The 23341-nt window shown below is 52.0% G+C and overlaps 7 protein-coding genes across 7 annotated transcripts; 4 read left to right on the forward strand and 3 right to left on the reverse strand.

Annotated features, from left to right (window-relative positions):
* Nucleotides 1-64: 64 nt before the first annotated feature.
* Nucleotides 65-932, forward strand: J4E84_005611 (uncharacterized protein; the record flags this gene model as incomplete). The annotated part of the gene is made up of 2 exons (XM_049388207.1): nucleotides 65-70; nucleotides 174-932. The coding sequence occupies 2 exons, from the start codon at nucleotides 65-67 to the stop codon at nucleotides 930-932; spliced, it is 765 nt and encodes a 254-aa protein (XP_049244447.1).
* A 4223-nt stretch (nucleotides 933-5155) lies between these two features.
* J4E84_005612 (uncharacterized protein) lies at nucleotides 5156-6094 on the forward strand (the record flags this gene model as incomplete). The annotated part of the gene is made up of 1 exon (XM_049388208.1): nucleotides 5156-6094. One exon carries the CDS (start codon nucleotides 5156-5158, stop codon nucleotides 6092-6094), a length of 939 nt encoding a protein of 312 aa, XP_049244448.1.
* Nucleotides 6095-6340: 246 nt separating this feature from the next.
* J4E84_005613 (uncharacterized protein) lies at nucleotides 6341-7018 on the reverse strand (the record flags this gene model as incomplete). Its single annotated transcript, XM_049388209.1, is given in 2 exon segments — nucleotides 6341-6992; nucleotides 7011-7018. The coding sequence occupies 2 exon segments, from the start codon at nucleotides 7016-7018 to the stop codon at nucleotides 6341-6343; spliced, it is 660 nt and encodes a 219-aa protein (XP_049244449.1).
* Nucleotides 7019-7396: 378 nt separating this feature from the next.
* On the reverse strand, nucleotides 7397-8351 carry J4E84_005614 (uncharacterized protein; the record flags this gene model as incomplete). Its single annotated transcript, XM_049388210.1, has 2 exons — nucleotides 7397-8280; nucleotides 8345-8351. The coding sequence occupies 2 exons, from the start codon at nucleotides 8349-8351 to the stop codon at nucleotides 7397-7399; spliced, it is 891 nt and encodes a 296-aa protein (XP_049244450.1).
* A 2042-nt stretch (nucleotides 8352-10393) lies between these two features.
* On the forward strand, nucleotides 10394-13408 carry J4E84_005615 (uncharacterized protein; the record flags this gene model as incomplete). The annotated part of the gene is made up of 2 exons (XM_049388211.1): nucleotides 10394-10402; nucleotides 10454-13408. The coding sequence occupies 2 exons, from the start codon at nucleotides 10394-10396 to the stop codon at nucleotides 13406-13408; spliced, it is 2964 nt and encodes a 987-aa protein (XP_049244451.1).
* A 7156-nt stretch (nucleotides 13409-20564) lies between these two features.
* J4E84_005616 (uncharacterized protein) lies at nucleotides 20565-21042 on the forward strand (the record flags this gene model as incomplete). The annotated part of the gene is made up of 2 exons (XM_049388212.1): nucleotides 20565-20570; nucleotides 20647-21042. 2 exons carry the CDS (start codon nucleotides 20565-20567, stop codon nucleotides 21040-21042), a joined length of 402 nt encoding a protein of 133 aa, XP_049244452.1.
* Nucleotides 21043-21118: 76 nt separating this feature from the next.
* On the reverse strand, nucleotides 21119-22516 carry J4E84_005617 (uncharacterized protein; the record flags this gene model as incomplete). The annotated part of the gene is made up of 2 exons (XM_049388213.1): nucleotides 21119-22244; nucleotides 22509-22516. 2 exons carry the CDS (start codon nucleotides 22514-22516, stop codon nucleotides 21119-21121), a joined length of 1134 nt encoding a protein of 377 aa, XP_049244453.1.
* Between the last annotated feature and the right edge of the window lie 825 nt (nucleotides 22517-23341).

Here is a 23341-nt window from a genome sequence, read left to right on the forward strand (position 1 = left end):
CGTACACGGATACGATGGAGAGGATTGGAGTACAAACATGGATTATGCATGGATGCCTGCTGGGATGGTGGTGGGGAAGAAGCTTGATGCCGTGGGATAAAGACTTGGATTTCCTCGTAGAAGAGGACGGCGCACGAGAATTGGGTACATGGTGGAACATGACAATTCATCAGTTCAACGCTCGAGAACTCGGGCTTGAACTTGCAATAGACAACGAGGAGGGTCAGGTCAAGCAGAAAGGAATCCTGCACGGCTTGGAGCATCAGGACGAAAATGCAGAGACGCGCTCGAAGCGTCTGGCATGGGAAGAAGACATTAGGAAAGAGGGCAAGAAATACCTCATAGAGGTAAACCCAAACTACACCAACAAATCTACATCAGACATCTACAACCACATCGACATACGCTGGATCGATGTAAACAACGGGCTGTATATTGACATCACAACACTCCACGTCGCACCCGCCTCCGAACAGAATTCCATCGCCAACTCTCCCTACTCCAGCACCCACCCCTCAGCCCACGAATCCGATCCTGACGCCTTCGACGACGAAACATTACTATACGTCAAAGACACCCACGCCTACCTCAACACCCAAATCTTTCCCCTCCGACAATCCACCCTCGAGGGCGTAAACGTAAAAGTCCCATATGCGTATGAGGAACTGCTGCTAGAGGAATATGGATCAGATGCTCTGACAGAGGATTGGTACAACGGATATCAGTTCAACAAAAAGACAGGGCAGTGGAAGAAGAAAGGACCGACGGAAGACCAGAAAGCCTATTTCAGAAGGAAAAGCGGAAAGGATCTGGGGAGATTGAGCAGTACGGGAAGGATTGGACATGGATGGAAGGGGCACGGTGCGCTCGAGGGAGCGCTGAAGGAGGAGGGGGTACAATTGGATGTTGAGAGGGGGAGGTGGGTCGAGTAGGATAACAAATCCGTGTATAAAGATGATCAAGTACAATGTAAGACCCTCCATCTAATCAACCCTCATCGTCTAGAGCCCATGTCTACAGCCTTGCCTTTACGCGCGGTTCCTCTTCAAAACCCACTTCCCCAAAACGTATCTCCTCGTCTTCTTCCATCTTGACTCTACGCTCCAGCTCATCAACAACCCCATCAATCCGCTTGAACGCCCAACTATGCTCAAACCGCGGATATAACATGGGTCTTTGATCGAACCTGTTATCAGGACTGTAACCTGCTGCGTGGACAGCTGGCGTCACAGCCGCCATCTTATGCCTGTTGTTACCATAGAAAGTCCAGAACCGCTTTACCAGATCTCCCACTTCCCTCGCACTCTTCCTGTCTTGCCAATCACACAACAGACGCTGGAACATGTCGAATGGCCCCAGTCGCTCTTCACTGCGCAGCTTGGCAAAAACGAAAAGCTCTTGATGCGTCATGCCGTTTTCCTTATCGTCGCATGAACCGAAGCTAGCGGGTTCGAGTTCAGCGCGGGGAATAGCGTCGAGGAACTCGTCTAAGATGGGTAGGGTGAAAGCGGTACGCGCCCAGCGAATGAAGGATCGGAGTTGGATCTTGGAGATACTTCCAATGGGGCTGAGGTCTGCGGAACTGCAATCGTGCTTTGTCAAGTTGCCCCTGAGGGACTCTTCGACGTTGACGGAGCTCAGAACGAGGAGGCCGCCTCCGCCGGGGTGGTTGCGGATGACGGGTAGTGTACGGGCGAGGTAGTACGCTGTGGTTGAGCGGATACGTGCTTGCAGGTTTTGGAGTGCTAGGTTCTCCGCTGAAGAGCCTCGGAAGTCGGGAGTGAAGCCTGTGTACTGGGGGAGAAGGTCTCGTTCGGCTCGGTAGACCGTATCGATGGACATGCTGATGTGGTGGGCGCCCATGCCTTCTGCGAGACGCTGAGCTCGTGAACGTGTCTCTTCGGACGAGCATTCTGACATGCCCATGTACACAGTGTGCAGAATGCGGTTGCAGAGCTCTTGAGGGGTCTTGGGTAGCCAGCCATCGGCTCCCGTGATACGCTGGATGTCTGACGCGACATCGTTCCCGTCTTGAAGCGCGTCAAAGACCAGATAGCACATACTCAACACCATCACTGATGTCGAGCACGAGTCAATACCGCCGCTCAGTGGCGCTAGAAAGCCGACGCATTCGCTGCGGCGGAGGTAATGCTACAAAGATTAAGATGCGAAGTCAGCGTATGTCTCACATCCAGGTCTTACGGCCACAACGTACCCAAAGATAACAGGGTGGTCCCATGCCGATCTCTTCTTCCAATGTGTGAAAGCTTGGGGCCCGAGCAATAGGATGGTGATGATCTGGGCGGAGGGTGGCAAGCTGAGGACGATATAGACTGCATGCCACATCTACACGGGGCGTAGTGAGGTCATCCAGGGGCTCCGAAACTGCGTGTTTAGCTCGATACAATTGAACTTCTTCTAGATCGACGACAGCGGTTACCACCTCGACATCGTGGACCGAGAACCTTGGGCCTTGAGAAACTATTTCTCCGTTCACCAAGATCATCGGACCACCGTCGTAGTAGCTTTGATCGCCATCGCAGCCATGCTGATTCGAGTAGAGGATGACTCCACCAATTTCTTTGCTGATATTCTGCAGTGAAGATACCAGGGAGTCGAAGTTCCCGACACTGAAGTGATTGGCTGCAGAAACGGTCAAGACATCAGCGCTTGTCGAGCTCAAGGCTGTTGGAAGCAAGTCTTCGAGCCCAATCAACTCGTCGGATGTAATAGCGCCAACACACGCGTCTGAGGTGGAGAGTAAAGCGCTGCCGAAAGGAACCATGCTGGTGCCCTGCATGTCCGCAATGAAGTCTGGCAGGGGAAACACTTCGAGTGGAACAGCAGGATCCCACGCGGTGAACCACCTCGACTCATTATAGTTGCCGTCAGTCCTCAGAGTGGTTTTCGGACGTATCGAGACAATTCTACCGTTGTATGCCATCACTCTGCTGACGGGTTGTAAGTAGATTATCAGAGCAATGGACTAGTGTACTTACCAGATGTATCGGATATTGTGATGCTTAATTGGCATACCAACGTCCACAAGCATGTTGTCACAACACTCATCCGTGAGGATGCCAGTGAGTGCTTCCCAGCAATTGGCGTATAGTTCGTCCTCGTAGAAGTGATCATGACAGCCGTACCCACAAATCTAGTTTCGTTAGTGGGAACGATGGTAGAGCAAATGTGCTCAAAGCCTAGCACGTAAGTAGCCTTAGGAAATACAAGTTTCCGCTGGATAGCAAAATTTGAAGATGTGGATGACCGTATAAGTGTCTCAGGCGTGGAAAAGCGCCCTCAGAATGAAATGAACAAAACGATAACTTACTTCCAGTTCTGGTCCAGCGCGCAATGTAGCACCTTTGGCTTTCGCTTCGCGGATACTCTGCTTGATACGGGTAGAATTGCCCTCCCAATCCAGAGCCCACTGAGCAAGCGAGCATGATGCAACGACGATCTGGCGACTCATAATGTGATTGCTTGAGGCGAGTTTCGCAATCGGGAACTTCAATGGAGTCTGTCGGTGTGATCTAGAATTAGTTGAGAAGTCTCGATGAGAGAGGAAGAAAGGCGAGACTTTGAAGTATACGCTGAACTCAACTAGACGGGAGAAGGAACAAGGTGAATGTAGAATTGTGGGTTTCGTTCCGGTGTCGCAATCGAGTCGTGACAATCGCGCAAGCGGCCAACAGAACCACGCCGACCATTATCATCTTGGTGAATAGCCATTGTTTATGAATGATGTTGAGGACCGAAGGGATGGTCCAGTTCGCATTAGTGAAGTGTGATGAACTACGATGCCGATGCGAAGGGATTACCTTCCTGTCTCGTGCCTGCAGCGGTCGCCAAACCCGAAGGGAACCAGCGGCTACAACCCCATTTGACGGCAACCGAAGAATGGGGCGACGAGGTTTTATTGGATTGTTGGTGGTCTGCAAGATTACGGGGTGCTCGCGTAGGTTAAGTCGTATTGTCCAAGCTAGGAAGGACTCGAGGTGTTAGAGACCATGCTTGTCTGAGTAATCCCTTCTCAACCCCCTTTTACAAAACGAGACTGACTGCATGAGAACATTTGGCAGGGACCATCATATCTTGATGAAATCTGATCTGTAGGATTTGATCGCCGACATCCTTCCCATGAAGTTCGAGAGGTTGCCCTGTCTTATGCACAAGGTACGAATCCAGTCATGTTGGTCAGGCCGGCATGATGTGTCAGACGAGAGCCAGACTTCGACAAAACTGAAGGATCTGAATGGACTTCTGCTTTTTGCCGACGCGTCAATGGAAATGTTGAGTAATTGGGGATATGCACATCCATTGCCGTTGCTTTAGTGAGCGGTCGTTGGCCCAGGAGGATTTGCCCGGACCCGTTGAGTCGATCCGTTGCATCATCTTGGTGGCTGAGTTCATCTTCGCCGTTACAACTCGTATCATACCCAGGTAATGAAGGAAAGTGTGTCCTTCACTTAATTTGACCAGGTCTGAACAAAGACGCATGACGTAATGAAGGACGGGCGGTTGGTCGTTTTCACAGCCAGGTCATCGTCGGGACCTGCGGGCGGACTAGAGTGAAAGGTCACTTGGCGTCGTAAGTACGGAGTTTGTCCGCTGGTGCTCAGGACGAACTGCGCGATGTACAAAGACGAAGGTGGGAGGTCTGGGCATGGTGTTTAGTGGAGTTAAGAGCTCGAAATGCGCTAGTTCGGAGCCGGGTCGGAGAACTTAGCATGTCCGGTCACCGTCTTCATGACACGAGCATCAACAACACTCGCGTCGGCTGCCTTACATCTGGACATTGTAAACATGTGATACTATTGGCTCAATACACTAGACCAGTCGTACTACAAAACGGGCCTTTGTCGTATTGAAGATTCCCAGTGTCGAAAAACTTCAGATGGTTTTAAAGCGTAAAGTCCGACGACTACACCCGGAATCTCTATGATGGCCGCATATGCGTGGCTTGGTTTAAGACGCGGCCCGACTAGGATTACTGATGGATATGCTAGATCAGAGCAGCTCAGAGGTATATAAGGTAGGTGAACAGCAGCTTTTGTATCCGCCAGCATACTATCACTGCCTCATCACTTCCTCAACGACACTCAAACCCAATCACGACATCATTTACAGTCTCACCAACAACAGGACCTCCAAGATGTCCAAGTCTAAGATCGCCGTCTTCGGTGCCACAGGCAACCAAGGCAACTCCGTCGCCCGCACCATTCTCACCGACCCTTCCCTATCAGCCTTGTACAACGTCCGCGCCCTCTCGCGCTCTTCTACCTCCCCCAAGATGCAAGAGCTACAGTCTCTCGGTGCAGAGCTATCCGCAGCCGACATGGACGACCCCACGACACTCCCATCCGCCCTAGCAGGCTGCACGCACGTCTTCCTGATAACCACAACGCAATACAATGGCTCAACACGCGAAGTCGAAACACGCCAAGCACGCGCCGTATGCAGCGAAGCCATCAAGCAGGGCGTCAAATACATCATCTTCAGCTCCATGTCGCACCCGTTTAAGATCAGCAACGGGAAGTTGAAGAACGTAGAGCATTTTGACGACAAAGCTGAGATCGAAGAGTACATTCGCGGTTTGCCTGTGCAAAGCGCGTTCTTCGCTCCAGCGTCTTTCATGCAGAATTTCGAGGGCATGATGAAGCCCCGTCCTTCTCCTGCGAATGATGGTACGTTCGTACTGGGGGATATCTTGCCGGGCGATACTCCTGTACCGTACATCGACATCATCGAGACGGGAAAATGGGTTGGGGCTATCCTTGCTGAACCAGACAAGTACGCAGGCAAATTCTTTGCTGCAGCAGAGGCGTTGTATACGCCAGATGAGGTCGCCGAGATCATGAGCAAGGTGACGGGGAAGACGGTCAAGCATGTGCAGCTTCCAGATGAGGTAGTCAAGGGATTTTTCCCGGAGGGGTTCCGGGAGCAGTTGTATGAGATGTTCGTGTTGAATAGGGAGTATGGGTATTATGGCAAGGGGCAGAAGGAGGCAGTTCAGTGGGCGAAGGAGCAGGTCAAGGGGGAGTTGACGGGGGTGGAGGCGTTTTTGAGAAAGAACGGCTTGAAGTTGGAGTGATGATACGTGATACATGGCGCGGCAGGATGTACTGTAAGGGCGGTATTGGGGGCTGAGAACAATGGATTCATGCTTGAGTAAATCGTTTGCGCCCAGTGTAGCATGTCTTGTAGTGTTACACGCTTTTGTACTTCTACCTGTATAGTGATTTTACATACGGTACAATACAATGACCCAGAAGTCTACATTACACCCCAAAGTTGCAACTGTATATTTTTTTTACGCGTATGTAGACTGCAGCGCACCTCAGTATCCGTTGTAACCACCCTGCATGTTGGGATCGGCAGGGTAACCCCACATTGCCATTGAGTCCGGGATGAACAGTGCTGACAGATCTGCGTCCGAGCCTGTGCCTAGATCGAATTGGGTGAAATCGAAGTTGATATCGAATGGTTGTTGTGCACCAAGACCCATCATATCTGGAGTAGGCTGCGCGTTCATGTTAGGATACCAGTTTGGCATAGCTTGCTGAGAATGCTGCGCGTGGGCCTGTAAAGCGGCCTGAGCTTGTTGTTGAGAACGAGATTGCGCCTGTGCCTGCGCTTGCGTCTGCTGCTGCTGCTGTTGCTGAGAAGCGACGTTGTTGCTGCTACCCATTGCGACTTCCGAGAGAAGGTGAAGCGGGGTTTGGTTGGGAGGTGATTGGCGCGTGGAGGGTCGGGAAGTTTGACTGTTGTTTCGGGTGGAGTCGTATTCGGGATCCGTTTGTTGCTCGCCAGCAGCACCCTCTTTGATGTGAGCGAACCGCTCTTGAAGGCGCTTTGCGACGAAGTAGAACTTTCCATGGGGCGATTGAGCATCGCGGGAGACAATGGCATTGAACATGGAGACTAGTTGTTCGGTATAGGCCTCGATCTTGAGATCTTCCTGGCAGATGATACTACCCACTTCGCCGGAGCTAGTGACTGATACCCACATCTTCATTAGGCAAACGATAGCGTAAATGGCTCGTACACCTGGATTGTATTAGCGCGTATATTACGTTGAGATCAGGGCATATTACAGAAAATGACAGGCAGAGTCAGCAGGATGTCAAGTTCGATACTTAGGATCGTGTCTAGGATACCGTGCGTAGCAGTGAGACAATCACCCAGAGCACCTATGTGTGCTGGGCCAGCAGGTACATCTTTTTTGACTCCAGATGGTAAAGAGGGCGACAAAGTATCCGAAACAAAAGGGGGTTGTAGATCCGCCGAGCCCTGATTTTGGTGCAGTGCAATTTCATGCAGGTATAGGTTTGTGACGTGTTCTGCCAAGCGAAGGGTTGCTGCGACCGTCAGTAGATGCAATGAATCATGACCGCTACAACCTACGATCAATTTCACCCAGAGAGGAATTCTCCTCCCGGAGTGAGCTGAGCTCGTTCTCAAAAATCTTTAGGGCGTAGATGACTTTTGGATCGGAAATGGTGACCTCGACTGAAGGGTCATCCATGCAGAACTCCACTGAGATCTTTTCTCCAATATGCGCCATCTTGACCTGCTGGCAAAGCAGTCTGTCTGAAGGCAATGCCTCTGGCGAGGTCTCCAGTATGCGAACACTCTCCGCCATGTAATTAGTCCAGCGGAGCAGAATTGGTCGTCGCAGAACCATTGTGATACTCATGCAGAGATAGTAACACACAAGGAAAGTCCGACGGGCTTCGACACTGCTAGAGTTGGGATGGTACCTCTTGAACGGACCAACCGAAAGTCTCATGACATTTGGAGTTGCCTTCCTTCCGAGACCTAGGTCAAGAGCCATTACGGCAGCGCAATTGACCATCATGTAGAAGTTGTGCTGTTCAAAATGAAGAGGCGGCCGATACCAAAGCACAGATATGTGTAATGCCTGAACGATTTCGAGCGACTTTTCTCCGTTGCGCCAGATGATGTCGGCAAGCTGATCTTTGAGGAGCTTGGTCAACTCGCGTTGCGCCTCTTGCGAGACCAGTTGTTCTGCACTCCCATGCGAAGATCCAGCCAGGACAGCGAGGAACAGAAGCGGTTTCTTCTCTCGGACTTCACGCGCTGTCGTACCAGGAGGGAAAGGTACAGCAGGGAAATGTGGACAAATCTCGTTCACGTAACGAAGGAAAACCCGCTCCGCGATATCCGGTGTCATGAGGTTGTCGATCAAAGCACTGATGTGTGAATGGTCGGCGTGAATCTTGTTCTTGCTTGTCCGTCGCATTTCCGGGTGCTCTGCTAGATCGCGATGAATAGCATCCATATCCTCGGGGATCGTCTGAAATGTTAGTTTTGGCCTCACATAGCATTGATGCAACTCACAGCGTGCGCATTGTCCATCTTCCTACGCTTTGGCTCGGGCCCTCTGTGCAAGCTCTGTGCCGGACCATAGCCGGCTGGTATGTCTGGGTATCTGGCCGTCGGCGGCTGCGCCCAGTCGTGTTCGACTGTTCCCATGCGATACTGACCCTCAACCGGCATGGGTATCGCGCTGGCGCTGGCGTCGGGTTGCGGTATGCCTCCATGGTGCCTCATTTCCGGTACTCCCGGTACTCCCGACTTCTGCGCGTGCAGTGTGGCTGTCAATGCATCGATCTTGCGTTCGAGCTCGGCGACTCTACTGTCGGCCTTCTTCTGGCGCTTCCGTGTCGGCGGTGTTGTGATGCAAGGTCGGCCTGCTTTTGCGCAACGTCTGCATGATACATCAGGTCGCTCTTGGTCGCAGCGGACCTTCAGTCCTCGACATGAATCGCATGCTCGTGGGCGCTTGAGGTCGGCAGGCGATTTGCCAGAACCAGGTGTGTCGTGTTCATGCGCGTCGTCGTGGTCGTCGTGGTCGTCGTCATCGTGCTCTGTTCCTGGTGCGGTCGGCGATGTCTGCTCAAGGGCGGGATCGAGTATGTTCCCTAGTGGGGCGGGCTGCGATAGCTGGGGATGGTGTTGCGTTGTCGGCGATGGAAGGTAGTAAGGGTGGCCGGTGTTCTGCTGCTGCTGCGGTGCAGACGCGTACTGAGGCCGTGAAGATGGCGCCGAAGACGCGCTCGCAAAAAGTCTGGGATCGAGCAACGGATCGGACATGACGAATCGTCAATCTCGAGGCTTAAGTTCAATGACTGTCGGCGTCGGTAGTATAGTGACCGAACTTCCGCCTGTGGGTAAAGTTGACAGAAACCTCGGCGTTCAGGCGTCAGTGCGTACGCCAAGCCAAACTTGGCCTCTAGGTATTCACTTTAATTTTTGTCCCTCACCTCACATATCAGAGCTAAGTAGGTGCGTTGCCATCTACATCAGTAAAAAGACAAGAGTCTGCAACAGTCGACTGTAATGTAGACTTCTGAGCCAGTATCTCTCCCAATCCTACAGAAAGCGGGGATTTGATTCTTCACTCCAATGAGATGGAATGAGGCGTCATTGGGAATTACAGCAGTGCTTGTGTCAAGGCTCTAGCATATTTCTTCTGTCATACCACATGTGATCGCATACAATACAAAATTCGTCAATGTTGTAATGAGTTCATTACAGAGATCAAATTCATAAGATCATCAATAACATAAAACCATCCCGTTGAGCTCATCCTGAACTGACAGGTGGGATGATAGCAACCTCATCACCTTCCACGATCTGCTTATTCGCGTCCTCGGCATCATCTTCACCAACGTCAACGTACTCCATGTTGATCGTCATCGCGCAGCTGCTCAGCACCTTATCACGAATATCCGGGTACCGCTCCTCCAGCATAGCAAAGACATTGCGAGCTCGGACGGGTGCAGGAAGGTGTTCGCTCGTCTTGCCAGTGAAGGTGGAGGCTGCTGCGAAGTACAGAATCGAGAAGTGGCCCGCAGGCGCTTTGGCGGGTGCCATGATGCCTGTTGAGACATGTCAGAATCGTGTCGCGACATCGTCAAGTCCTAAGTGGGAACATTGAAAATTCAATCAGGAAAAAATTTGCTCCGCAGTCTGACGCCGAAGCGACGGTCGGATAATACATGCTATAATTTTGAATGCATCATGAAAGGGGATTGGGTGGAAGGAGACGATGTACATACCTTGGGCGTTTGAGGTGTAGGAAAGATGGACGGAGGTGTGCGGAGGAACATGTGAGTTCGCGCGGCCATTAGCGTGTCTGCACAGACCACCACCCGAGCGCGCCTTGCCTCCGCCGCACTTTTTGTATTGACGACATCATCCACCATCCGCCTCAAAATGTATCCTCGTTTTCAGCAGGCAGCGGGCCATGTATGTCTGCGGTGTCAATGGCGCTTGCTAAACCAGCGAAATGCCTCTCGACAAATACAACTTTCACGCGGGCTTTCTACTTTGAAAGTTTCGCAAACACCAAGGCGGGCGCTTCATGTCGCTGGTAGTGTATGTGACTCGCTCAGTACGCCGTTCACAAACTGACACATATCAGCGCTCACAACTATCCTCACATACCGTCGCTCCCACACCGCCTCCAGAACCGTCTCTTCTTCCTCGACCCGAGGGCGTTGCAATCCGCGAATACCTCGAGCAGTGGCAACAGCAGTTTGGTGGACCAACCGAGGAGGTACTTTCGGCGTTTGAGAATCATCCCGAACGTGAAGACATACAAAATGGCCTGTCGAAGCTGTCGTCCGCGTTCAAGGCCGACGAAGACGCCAGAGAGAATGAGTGGGATGCTGCAGAGGAAGACGAGGGCGAAGAAGTGATTACGATTGGGCTCTTCTTGAAGCCTGGCGACGTGGTGGAACTCTCACAACCGGGTCGTGAACCTGTGCTTGCTGTCTTCGTGCAGCAACTGAACAACGACAGTCAGTTCTTCTCCGTCAACGGCAGATGGACGCATTCGACCATAAGTCGGGTTTCCTTTGCCATCCAAGGTTGCATCGACCCAGCACTTCTCCAGCCGCTCATTCCATTCCTACCCACGGATCCCGGCGCGGCTAATCCCAAGGGCGAGGTTCATGTCCCGCGAGACTTTGCTGCTCCTGTGATAGCGAGTCTTGAAAATATGACTGAAGAAGCCGAGAAGATCTACCGAAAGAATGCTCCAGTCCTAGACACAGCCTATGATATCCTGGCAGACAAGACCAGGACACGTATGATGACACTGACACAAATTGCGAAGTTCCTGCTCGCGCGGGGCTCCCCCGACTGGGTGCCACCACCAGCAGCGCTACTAGCAGTACGAAAGGCCTTGAACCACAACGAATTCCGCTTCCGCTCCGATGGTCGTAACCATCGTCTGACAAACATGTTCGCTATACGACCCAAAACCGATGTCGAGGTCGTGGAAACAGTTCACGAGTGGATCCGAGAATACAGAGAATACCTTGCTCTTTCCGTCAATAGCCCTTCGGAAGCCAAGCGACACCGCACTGACGGCGCCACTCATATCATAGATTTCCTGGCAAAGGCTGGCAGGCTCATCTCAGCAAGTCGAAAGTTACGTGAGCCAACCTACGGCGGCCTCGGACCCAGTAAAACTTCAGCGACACAGAACGGGTCCTCTAATCTGCACATCACTTGGGGAGAGCCGTTCACAAGCGCTGACAAGCAGATCATCAACTTCCTACAAGCATGGGTACTGACCGGTCAGTTTACGGGAATGGCTGGTCTGCATGCTGCTTGTGCGAGCTTGATCTCAGCATCAGGTTTCTATGGTTCTGACGTCTTTGGCGATACCGGATCTCCTGACGATACACTAAGCAACATCAAGCGTGCTACTGGATTATTGTTTTTACAGGAAATTGGCGTCATTTCACCACACGACAATCGAGCGATCTATGACGAGCAGCTGATGCTGCCCACTGTCCGTCTGTCCCGTAATCTGGAGTTACTCAACACTAAAGCGGAGCTGACAAGAAGGAATCCTGACTTCCGGGATTCAATGGCCAACCTACGTCGCGACTGGGGTTCGACCACCGTGTATTGCATTGACGATGTCGGCGCACAGGAGATCGATGATGGCATATCGATTGAACGGGTCAAAGACGCAAGCTCCGAGTTCTGGATCCACGTACACGTCGCGAATCCAACAGCATTCTTCGATAAGACCCACACCCTTTCTGGACTCGCCGCGCACATGACCGAGTCTGTCTATACACCGGAGCGATCTTTCCCGATGCTTCCGACTTGGGCTAGTCAAGGCCACTTTAGTCTTGATCGTGGCCGCCCTGTTATAACCTTTAGTACTCGCATCGACGGAGCCGGCAGTAAGCTAGAAACAAAGATACAGCACGGCTTCATTCAAAATATCGTCAGTATCACACCATCCGAGTTGGCTACTCTCATGGGTGATCAGAGTACTACGAACACCCGAAGGATTGTTGTCGGTGGAAAGGTGCCGCGTAGATCGGAGCGGCCGCCGCCGAGTGTTTCTCCAAGTCAACTCGAAGAACTGCGTGATCTTTATACTGCAGCTCAAGCCCTATGGGCTGCTCGCAAGGCTGCTGGTGGCGTCCGATTTGGTAGTTCGAACGTCAACGCCCGTGTTTTTGAAAGCGCCACCCAGGGAGGTCTAAGTTGGAACGCTCCCTCTCTGGACAGGGCACGATACATACAAGGAGACCCGGTCATCGAGGTGACGAACTCGATACCAGAAGGCTTCATGCAGCTCACCATCGGGCCCAAGAACATCGTTGAAGAAATGATGATGCTTGCGGGTCAAACTGCGGCGGCTTGGTGCACGGAGAGGCATATCCCCGTCATGTACAGAGGCACTATCGAACCACCTAGCGGGGATCTGGATCCAAAAGAGCTACAAAAGCTTGTCCAAGCTCACTACGAAGAGCATGGAAAAGTACGACTCGATCTCACTGCGCGGTGGATTAAAGCACTTGGCATGGCTGTTGCACATTCTTCACCCTTGCCACATAAAATCATAGGAGTCCCTGGTTATATCAAGGTCACCAGCCCTCTTCGTCGATTTTCTGATATGATTGCACATTGGCAAATCGAAGCCGCTGTGCGATGGGAGGCACAGTCCGGTAGGAAGTTCGATGGGACCCAGGCTTCCATGTATAAAGCTCTTCCATTCTCGCAACGACAAATGCAGGAATCTATTGTAACTCTATCACCTCGGGAACGAATTATTACTCTAGCCAAGCGTCACTCAACGCGATTTTGGGTCGCTCAGGCGATTCACCGTGCCCTCAAATACAAAGAGGCTGCCCTTCCCGATTCCTTCAAGTTCTGGGCTCGTCGCGTTCGCCCAGGCCGTTACGCCCTTGGCGATATACCTGAGTACGGTCTCCAAGCTATCCTGAGCGGTGACTATAAAGAAGGTGATGAGTGGGAAGTAGCGCTAGATAGGGTCGACCTGTTCACGCGGTTGATCTATGTCAAGCCGATTCGCCTCCTTGATCGAGTCACCGATGCGCTTTGAGCGAGCATAGAGTCAAAAGTATGGTTCAATTTCATCGTGCAGAGACTCGGATTCTATCGATAAGCATCATACTTCCTTCCGAGCAGACTGTATGTCTGACAGGCGAACAGCTTGGCGTCCCGCGGTGGCGCGAGGAGGCGTTTTTGTACTACAGCACGGGACGGGCCCTCCGTCATTGCAGATCGCCCTCAATCACGCACCCGATTCCAAATTGCCAGCCTCACATTCAAGACTATGGTGGGCTGCGAAATAGTCAAGATAGCGCGCAGCAATAACGTCCGAAGCAATGGGAATTTGCCGATGGAGGCTAGAGCGACGGAGGCGTCACAGCACGCGCATCTGCAAGCCATTCCAAGCCACTAATGCATTTGCTACGAACAGCCAGCATTCGTGTAGATCCGTGGTGTCAAGATCGTGTTCTCCGCTCGGTTATGGAGATGAGGAAGCAACACGGCAAGCAACCCGGTTCGTCGTGCATGCGCGTGCGCTTGAGGAGACCCAGAGGCTCGGGCCGTCAAAAGGTGCGTCAGATCTGTGTGCCGTGTCAAGCATCCTGTAATGCCCCGACGGTCCCTTCAACCCGCTTGGCGATATCTTTTGTACAACAGCGCCTCAACGTTGATGAGGATTAGCGTCAACGCAATGCAACACCACCTATTCGGTAACCCAAAATTCGGTGAAAGCCCAGCATATCTATCATTAGCGTTCGTCTTTCTTCCAATGACTCGCGGACGTTCAATTCAAGAATGAGGCTCCAGGTTCTCGTTTACTTATCACGGCAGTTGGCCTTGGGTGATGTCTGTCATTCCGTCCCTACATAATGGTACCCCGAAGCCTTTATTGTCGGAGGTCCAACGGCCTACCGAATATCCAGTATTTATCATGGGATCAACTGCTGTATCCAATCAATAGCCAATTGTCTTTGTATCGCTTCTCGCCCAGTATTCACCACTGCGCAACACAACCTAGCAGAGCAATCATTTTCTACCATGGCTGAAAGTACTGGCGCACACATACATATCGCGCAAGACGAGGCCTCAATTTTGGCCGAGACCAACCGGAAGAAGCAACAGGCTCAACAGCCGCGCCAACTGCTCTCATGTACAAAATGCAGAGAGCGAAAGGTCAAGGTCAGTCACATCCATCGATTCGCATTACAGATTGCAACATATGAGATGCCGACAATATCCTCGCGGTGCACTTTGACTGCACACTGAGCTGACGTAGCGTAGTGCGATCGCACTAAACCATGCTCGGCATGTTGTGCTCGTGGCTCTCCACGCGACTGCCACTTCATCGCAGAAGATGGCAATTACGCCCCAATACAACAGAGTTATGAGCTTCGTAAACTGCGCGCCGAGAATTTACGTCTTAAAGAAAGGCTGCGCGCCTACAAGATTTCTGCAGATGATGATCTGGATCATGCGGATTCTTTGGAATCACCTCTTACTGAAGGTACTGTTCCGTCGAGACGGCGAGCTGTGAAGCAGAAGCGTTTCCAGACTTCCGAGTGGCAGGATAGCATCTACTTTGGCTCGCCTGGACTCGCTACTGTCCTCAGTGATGTATGTATATTCACACACATCTCAAACGCCAATCTAATATCACAAGTTCTCCTCGGCGGATGCTCGCGCTTTGCCATTGTCGTATACAATACCTCGAGCCTCAGATATGTTTCGCAGTCTGCCGACATATCCCTTCCCGACTCTCTTCGTTGCTGCACCCGATGAATGTATCCCACAGCTAATTAGCTGCCTCCCTGGAAAGGATGAGCTTATGGAGTACTTTGGAGTTTTCCAGCGGCTTGTCTGCCCAGTGCCTGTGGAGACGACGAAAAAGGAGATCGAGGCTTTCCTTTCCGACGCACGAAAAAACTCCCAACTCTATCCAGCTACTTTGGCATTGTTTTTTGGATTCATCGCGCTTGGCGCACAACATTCAGTCTGGGACAAAAGTGGAGGGCGATGGGACGCTAACGCCATCGAAATCGAGACTCAGAAGGGCAACGTCTACAGTAGGTGTATGCGATGCTAGTGGAGTTCGAGCTAACGCTCTTGATCTAGTTGCAGCAGCGATGCAAGCTTTACGACTGGCTTCTTTTACACACAAGCCATCTCTCTCCGCAATCCAGACGCTCCTCATGATCGGGAGTTATCTTACCAACAACGGAAGAATGTTGGATTCGTTTGCGTTGTTCGGCACTACAATCCGGCTTGCTCACTCGGTTGGTCTTCATCGTCACCCGAAGTACCTGAATCCTGCTCCTACAAATGGGAAAGACTGTGTAATACGGCAGAAGATCTGGTGGCACATGCTGCACCTGGATGAACACATGTCTATGACCCTTGGAAGACCTCTGGGAATAAGCGGCATTGGTGACAATCCCTGGCCGACTGAATTGACAACCGACCCGGTTTTATTACGATTTGGCGAGTTCGTTAACCACTTCACGATACTGGCCAGACAGATAATGAGTAGTAACCCCTTGACGAACGCCAGGATCAATGAGTTCACCGATATACTCCGAAGATTACTAGATACGATACCTGAAACGCTTCAGTTTCGTGACACGTGGATGCTTCCCGAAACGCCTCTGCCGGATTTAAGCGCCATAGCTACTGGTACGTTTCAACACTCTTTTGCCTGTATTTTGGTCCTCGTGCTCAACAGGTACGATCTTGCCATCGGAAGCCTGCACCTCGAGTTGGAAGTATTGGACGCAATCCCGAATCGCAGAACCGTGAGCGGCTTTTCTGCTGTTACCCCTTCTAGGGTCCAAAGAAGACGTCATCTGATGTATGCATTCGCTCACATGCTGCAGTATACTTCTCCAATGCTCATACTTACATCCTTCTTCTGAACCAACAGAAAATCGAGAAACATGCCACTTCTGCGACAACCTCAACTGGCAAGGATAATGTATTGCCATTCCAAGCTGCCAACCGCGCGTCCTCCTTGGACTTTTCACGCGAAGCATATTCAACACAGACTGCACCTCGCGGAAGGATGCTGGTACTTGCTTCATCAGAAGCTCTTATCTCTGCTTTCATGTTCTTCCACTACAGAGACCCAGCTGCGCTGATCGATTGGGCGATCGCACAACAGGCCTTCAATGGATGCATGATCCTCCTCTTGGATGCATTAGAATGCCGAACCGTTACCACTGGCGCATTCAAAGCAGAACAAGCGTTCGTTGTCTTCAAGGAACTGTACGAGAACAGCGTCCACGAACTTGCAGGGTTGGCTGTAGAGAAGCTCAGTCTTTGCTTGCAGGAGTTGCACAGGCTAGTAACACTGTCGTCCGACGTCCAATCGCGTGGACAGAGGCATACGGCTATGCAAGGGGCGCGGCACAACGAAGCAACACGAGCTTCGACTGTGACTGACACAGTGATGGGTCACACTGGAATGTTTCTACTCGAGGACATGAGCCAGCAAACTGCCGCGAACGAAGTCTCTTCCCCGATGGCTTGGAACGATCCCGATATTGCCACCCAGACCGAAGAACATGGTCATGCAGGTCTACATCGCGGAGGTACATACAAGAAAGAAGCAGCATCACCCACAGATTCTGTCGCCAACGCTCGATACACAGACGGCATGCAGGGCTTGCGCAGATCGACCACGTTGCGATCAGCGTCCACACGATACGCGACTCTGTCTGTGGACGATCATATGCAGCCACATGGTTACACTGCTCCAACCTCGCCTGCAGACTTTTCGACGCTGCATGATCATCAGCTGAAGAACACGATAGATCATCGTGGGTGGCAAACGTCCCGAGGAAATGAGAGTAGCCGTCCGCTTCACTTATATACCCAATTCCAGAAAGTCGCAGCGCCAGGAGACCCGCAGCACGACATGTTTTGGCATCATGATTGGAGTCATGATGTACCCGAAGGAACTCAAGAGCGCAGGGCCCAATCCTCCGCCTGGCCACAAAGGCATAACTCATGTCCCGCCGTGCCTCCAGTCAACATTCATCCGCCAATTCTCAGGCCAGCTTTCTCCTCACCAGATGATATCGACAGATCCACAATGGCGCAAAAGTCGCTAAACGCGCCCATCACCTCAGCCGAGCTGACATCTTTCAACACATCGCAAAGCTTTCCCCAAGTTGCCGAGACGAACCCGTACGCCCCTTTCACTCCTCGGCGCCCAGCACCATTACAGATGTCAAGCATTGCGGAGATTACACCAGGCTTTTCATCAACCGTTCTGGGAAGGTTTCATGAAGAGCAAGGGCAGATTAGATCACAAGCCGTGATATATCCGTCAACTATCGCTGCGTCGTCATCGCTCACGCCTATGACAGAGAACATGAATATGAACGACTGGAATAGATACACGGGCAGCGAAGGCCTGGAGTAGGGTATCATCTGACCGGTACAGCGCTGCCTTGACCAGACTGCGAAGGCGCGGGCCATTTATTGATGAGATGTATATTTGGTATCGGATATGAAGCTTTTCAGCTCAACATCATAGCGAGTCAGAGTGAAGGATATTCCTTTGCCTTAGTCACACACATGCCACTGCTTGGTTCGGCATATAGTCATGTGTACCAGCAGACAAGATTACTGAACCAAGACTGTTGACATTATCCTCCTTCTTTCCCCATTTCCTTCTTCAGGCCTAGTAGTGTATCCAGCACTTCGGTTCAGATAGCATCTTAACCCGAAGCAACTTGGAAGTATTTGTCAGAAGCAAGCCCACAGTCTGGGTTAGGCGGCTTCCAGCGAATATTCGCTGGAAGCCGCGCGAGGCTGGATGTACGACTGGCTGGTATGCTCTCATAACGATTGTAGTGTGTGAGGAATTTGGCTCAGATAATCAAGATGACAACCTGTGAGTGAGAGGATAATCCCGTGCTGCGTGGACCCATTACGCCACAGCTTTACCTGACATCCACACTCTCACAGCCATGCATTCTCCCGTCTCCATCCCGCCAATCACAAGTTAATCAACCCTCGCATACAACAACATGGGCACCACATGCTAGTCACGTAATCCCGATAGTCTGGAGTGACAGGCTGTCGGAACACGTCTTCAGGATCGAGGCCCCCAGAGCCGGAACCGCTGTCTGAATATCGGTGAGGTACGCGCGAATGCTACGTCGCACAGCAGCCAACCAGCCGACAGCCACACGCAGCAAAGCGCTCAACGCCGATAATTGCACATGCTGCAGGGCGCCGTCGATAACGTCGCCGATCTCCACTGCTTCGAGCTGTGAAGGCGAGTATGTTGTTCCGAGCATTGGACTTGCGGTCATCCTGATCGACGGAGGACTTGCTTAGGGGCCAGATTCGCGAACTGCGGTGGCGTGGAGACATGACTCGAGTCGACACGTGCGACGTTGAGCCTCACTCTTTGGCGATCTGCGTTGTGCGCGTGGATGCTGGGATGTGTTGGTATTGACACCTCGTGGTTTGCGCTGATCTTTTGGTGGTGGCGAGTCGAGAAACGCTTTTCTCAGCTTTCACCGGGTGTTTGCATTTGCATTTGCAACGCAGCGCAACGCAATCGCGTCGTCATAGAAGGTAATGAGATCTTTTGCTGCAGGTGTGGTGTCTACCGGGATGTCTGCACGCGCTGACAGTACGCCTCTTGGACTGCTTTTTTTCTCCTGCAATCCACATACACTGGTCCAGCCTGAAGCGGTAATCCATACATGGACGCGGGGGAATTTCGCCGTCTCGTGCCAATGTTTGAGTACGATGCTAGGGCGTACTTACATGATCGTGACCTCCGCAGTGTGTCTCTATCTCGACTGGTCGGTGTAGGCCATGTTGAAGCGGGAGAGGTAAAGTAACACGACGTTTGTGTGCTGATCTGGCCTGATGACTGCATAGTGTACGTGCAGATATCTAGCTAGTGTAGCCAAGACCTTTTCACGATTATGCATGTGCAGAATCTGGTACACGGGCGCGTATTTCGCTAGTATGTGTGAGTCTGGACAGGTCGGATACCTCAGAATAACATGGTCGGTGATAGCGTAGGCCCAAGTCTGCGTTGAATGGGTAGCTTCCTTCCACTCTAATCCGCAGCAACTAGAACCAAAACCAGGCACACCGTCTACAATGAAGTCGAAGTACTGTTTGTCGAAACTGTGAAGTATGCCTTAGATGACTTTGTTGAGCATCACGAATGCATTTCGATATTGCAGTGGTCTTCAAGTGCTGGGTAAATCAGCCCTTATTTCCTTGCGCTTCAACGACTGTATAGAAACTGTGTCGGATTCCCACGTAGCAAAGAAAGATAGGTACCCTGATATCCCCGTGCTATGAAGCAGTCAGAGCACAAACGCGAAACCAGTTGGCGGGCACATGCCACTCACCGAGACATAATGGAGATGGATGGGTTGCCGTTCACCCTGAACGTTTTGGCAAGGCTGAGCTGCTGCCTAATCGTCGCAAGAACGCGGGAAGGATCGGAGTAAGCACAACACCTGATGCTGTTGGTCGGCTGTCCGACAGTGCCGATGGAACTTCTCCTCGTCAAAGAGAATGTTTATAAAACCATGTTCTATCGTGGTAATGATGTAGTCAAAGTGCGCACGTCCGATCCAATTTGCCGGTAAGATAGAATACCGCAACACACCTCTTTGCCGAGTGTACATCACAGGATATCCCATCATATCATACACAGCTATGAGCATAGAAGAGCGTGGAACTACCACTCACGGAGAAGATACCCGCGAATGTCGATACCCCTTAGGAAATGATACCTCAGACACACTGACGCTTCCCGACGGACGCAAGCTGGGTTACGCACAGTACGGGTCGCCTTCTGGCCATACCATCTTTTATCACCACGGACTTCCAGGGTCTCGCATCGAAGCAGCTTCGTACCATGAAAACGCTCTCGAGCTGGGCTTACGGATAATTGCGGTCGATAGACCTGGAATCGGCTTGAGCACGCCGCATCCCGAACGAACATTGCTGGATTGTCCAAGAGACCTACAACGTCTCGTTGACCGTTTGCAACTCGAGAGCTACTCTGTCCTGGGTGCATCTGGAGGAGGCCCCTATACTCTTGCATGCGCAGCAGCACTTCCAGCTTCGCAGCTCAAATGTGTATCCGTTGTATGTGGGGTCGGACCGATGGACATCGGCATGAAGGGAGCAGACTTTGAGCACCAGATTGGCTTTCCGTACGCATGGAGGTACGCGCCTAGCTTCCTCATCAAATGGTTCTTCAGCCGGGATGCTTTCGGGCGCATGGATCTGAGCGACGAGCAGCGTTTACAACGTGTGCTAGACCCCTCAAAGCTCGCCTCAATCAAGGATCCGAGGGATCGCGAGATCATGGCAGATGAGGATCTCATCCGCCTGATATTACGATCAACTCGAGAGGCGAGAGCGCAGGGGTTCGACGGTATAGCGTTGGATGGGCGAACGATATGTAGTGAATGGGGTTTCCGGGTCGAGGACATCAGGAAGGATCTGCCGGTGCAGTTGTGGTATGGCAAGGATGACTGTTTCGTGCCTGCCCATCATGGAGTGCAGATTGCGGCGAGGCTGGGCGGTGACAATGGAAATGTCGTTTTGAGGGTGGAGGATGATACGCATACGACCATCTCGCAGAGGTGGAAGAGGGCGCAGCTTGAAGCTATTGCTGCCGTGATGCAGGGGTGAGGCCCCGGCGGTGCCAAGCCCGTGCTGCCTCGGCTGACCCACCCTAGCCTTGCACTTCGGATTATCACATCTTCGCTCAATTCTCAACACCGTGTTCCTCGTCCCGGTTCTTCCAACCCGCCCTTCTCATTGATGTAGCTCGACCGCTTGATTGGTGTAAACTCATCTCTTGCTTTTTCGGACTTCCACTTCGCTGCGCAGCCTTCTCATCTTCGGGCTTCATGAACCATGATTTTGCATACTCCCAAAGATCGATGGCTACTGCCCAAGGCCTTCTCCCGTACACCAATCCGAGTGCGACCACAACGCAAACGGGTATGCCGATAGCCCAGAGATGCCAAAACTTTGGTCGCCCTGGGCGGAAGTCGTCGCCCATGCTGAAGATGCCAGCAAGCAGGGTGAGTGGGAAGACGATGGATGCGAACAAGCTGAGACGAAGGCCGAACTCACCGTCTGAGACGCCTCTGAACGCTGCCCGAAGATTTGCGAGATCGTTTGAGACGGAGTTCAAGGCTTCTGCACGATCGCGCAAAGGCTGCATCCTTGTGTGTATCGTAAGGAAGTCTTTTTGCGCGTCTCGGATCGCGAGAGATGCATTCGCGTCGACACTTTCGCAGCCCAATTGCACGCCTAGGCGTTCCAGGTTGAGGTACATTGCACGCCAGAAGTGGTTCAAATGTCGGCGCATGTAGTTGATGTCCTTGGCGATCTCGTTGATCTTCAGTAGGTCTAGCTTCCATTTCTGTTTACTCAAATTGTCGTCGATTTGAGCTTGATAGTCATCGGAGAACCATTCACCCCTGGCGATGGTCGTATTCATAAGCTCAAGTTGGTTGACCCAGTGTTGAGCGACATGTTTTAGGAGGTAGTATGCTGCGTTGGACGATTTCTCGTTCGTCTCCTGGATCAGCTCGGGAGTAGCAAGCTTGGTCCAGTAGAACACCATTTCATCCATGGCACTGGTAAGGTTTCGCTTCTCCCGGAAAACTGGAAAGTTCACCTCTTTTGTCCCCAAACCGACTTCGGAGAACATCAGTGGGGCCAATGTGGAACATCCGTTATGGTACGGCCAGCTCTGATGTGAAGTCTCCTGGAGGGCATGGGATGCGCCCCAGTCTTGAGCTCGCCAGAGTGCTGACCTGCTGTCAAACGGCTCTCCGGCTTGTAGAATCAAGCAGTCATCCAAGGTTTTTCGGGTATTGCTGTCGAGTTTGATATCGCCCACCATCTCACACTTGCTCCCTGCCTTCCCCGCCGTCGATGAATCATCAGCCAACTTTGTCGATGGTTCTTTGCATGTCGCAGCAAACGCAGGGTCAACCAAAAGAACGGCTAGAGCCAGCGCGAGTTAGCCACAACCCAAGAAACGAGGTCGACACAAGAAGCTTACCATCCCATCCCAAGCCATCCGGTTTCCCGTCCGGCAGAAAGCTCTGCGATGTCCAGAACGACGCGCACCGTCTTACGAAAGCATGCCTTCGGTCAGGCTTGCCTAACGAAGGTATGTCGATATCCTTCCACCTTTCGTACCTCCGGCGATTCACAGCAAACGAGGTCTGTAAGCTCAGAACGTCTATCTTATCGGGATAGAGCAAAGTGCGCAGCTCGTAATAGCGCAAAGTGAATGACTGTCCAGGCACTGACATCGATGGCAATCCTCTATGGGGGATGGACCAGGAGTCAGTGAAGTTCCAGGTATTCATTTGCTCGCTGAAAACCAGAGGGTCGACGCCTAGATGATGGCCCAGTGCATCCACATAGTCCGGTTCCATATCTTCAAGGATGAAGAGCCGCTTGTGTCTCTCCTCACGACTCTTATTGGCTGGCTTCTCCTTGAGGTACTCTCGGAGCGCAGCAGCGCTTTTGAAGCCACCTTTTTCTACCTCCACGACGCTTTTGGCCTTGAACTCCAAGCAATAGCATCGGCCTGGCGTACGTTGATGCTCTTTCTCGTAGTGTTGCCTGACAGCCTGACGGCCGGCTTCTCCGTCATTTGCTAGCTTTTCCAAGAAGGACTTGAGCGCTGGGAACGCATCCTCGAGCGTGTCGAGACATTGCAGATAGGGCTTTCCCTCGAAGCGGGGAGGAGGACTGGTACGTTGTCCGTTTTGTGCCGATGAGTCGGTCATTATGATAGGATCTTTCGAGAAATCCATCTTGATAGCCGGACAATAACACAATGGAAGCTGACAAATACTTATAGCGGGCCAAAAGAGCAGGTTGAGAAAGAGGACTCGCGCGATCAGCTCCTTTTCCTGACCGGATGCTGACAGGATATAAAGGCGCAGTTCAGCGCTGC

Source organism: Alternaria hordeiaustralica (assembly GCF_023758085.1).
Source record: "Alternaria hordeiaustralica strain BMP 2776 chromosome Unknown scaffold_9, whole genome shotgun sequence".
In the NCBI taxonomy this organism is placed as follows: Eukaryota; Fungi; Ascomycota; class Dothideomycetes; order Pleosporales; family Pleosporaceae; genus Alternaria; species Alternaria hordeiaustralica.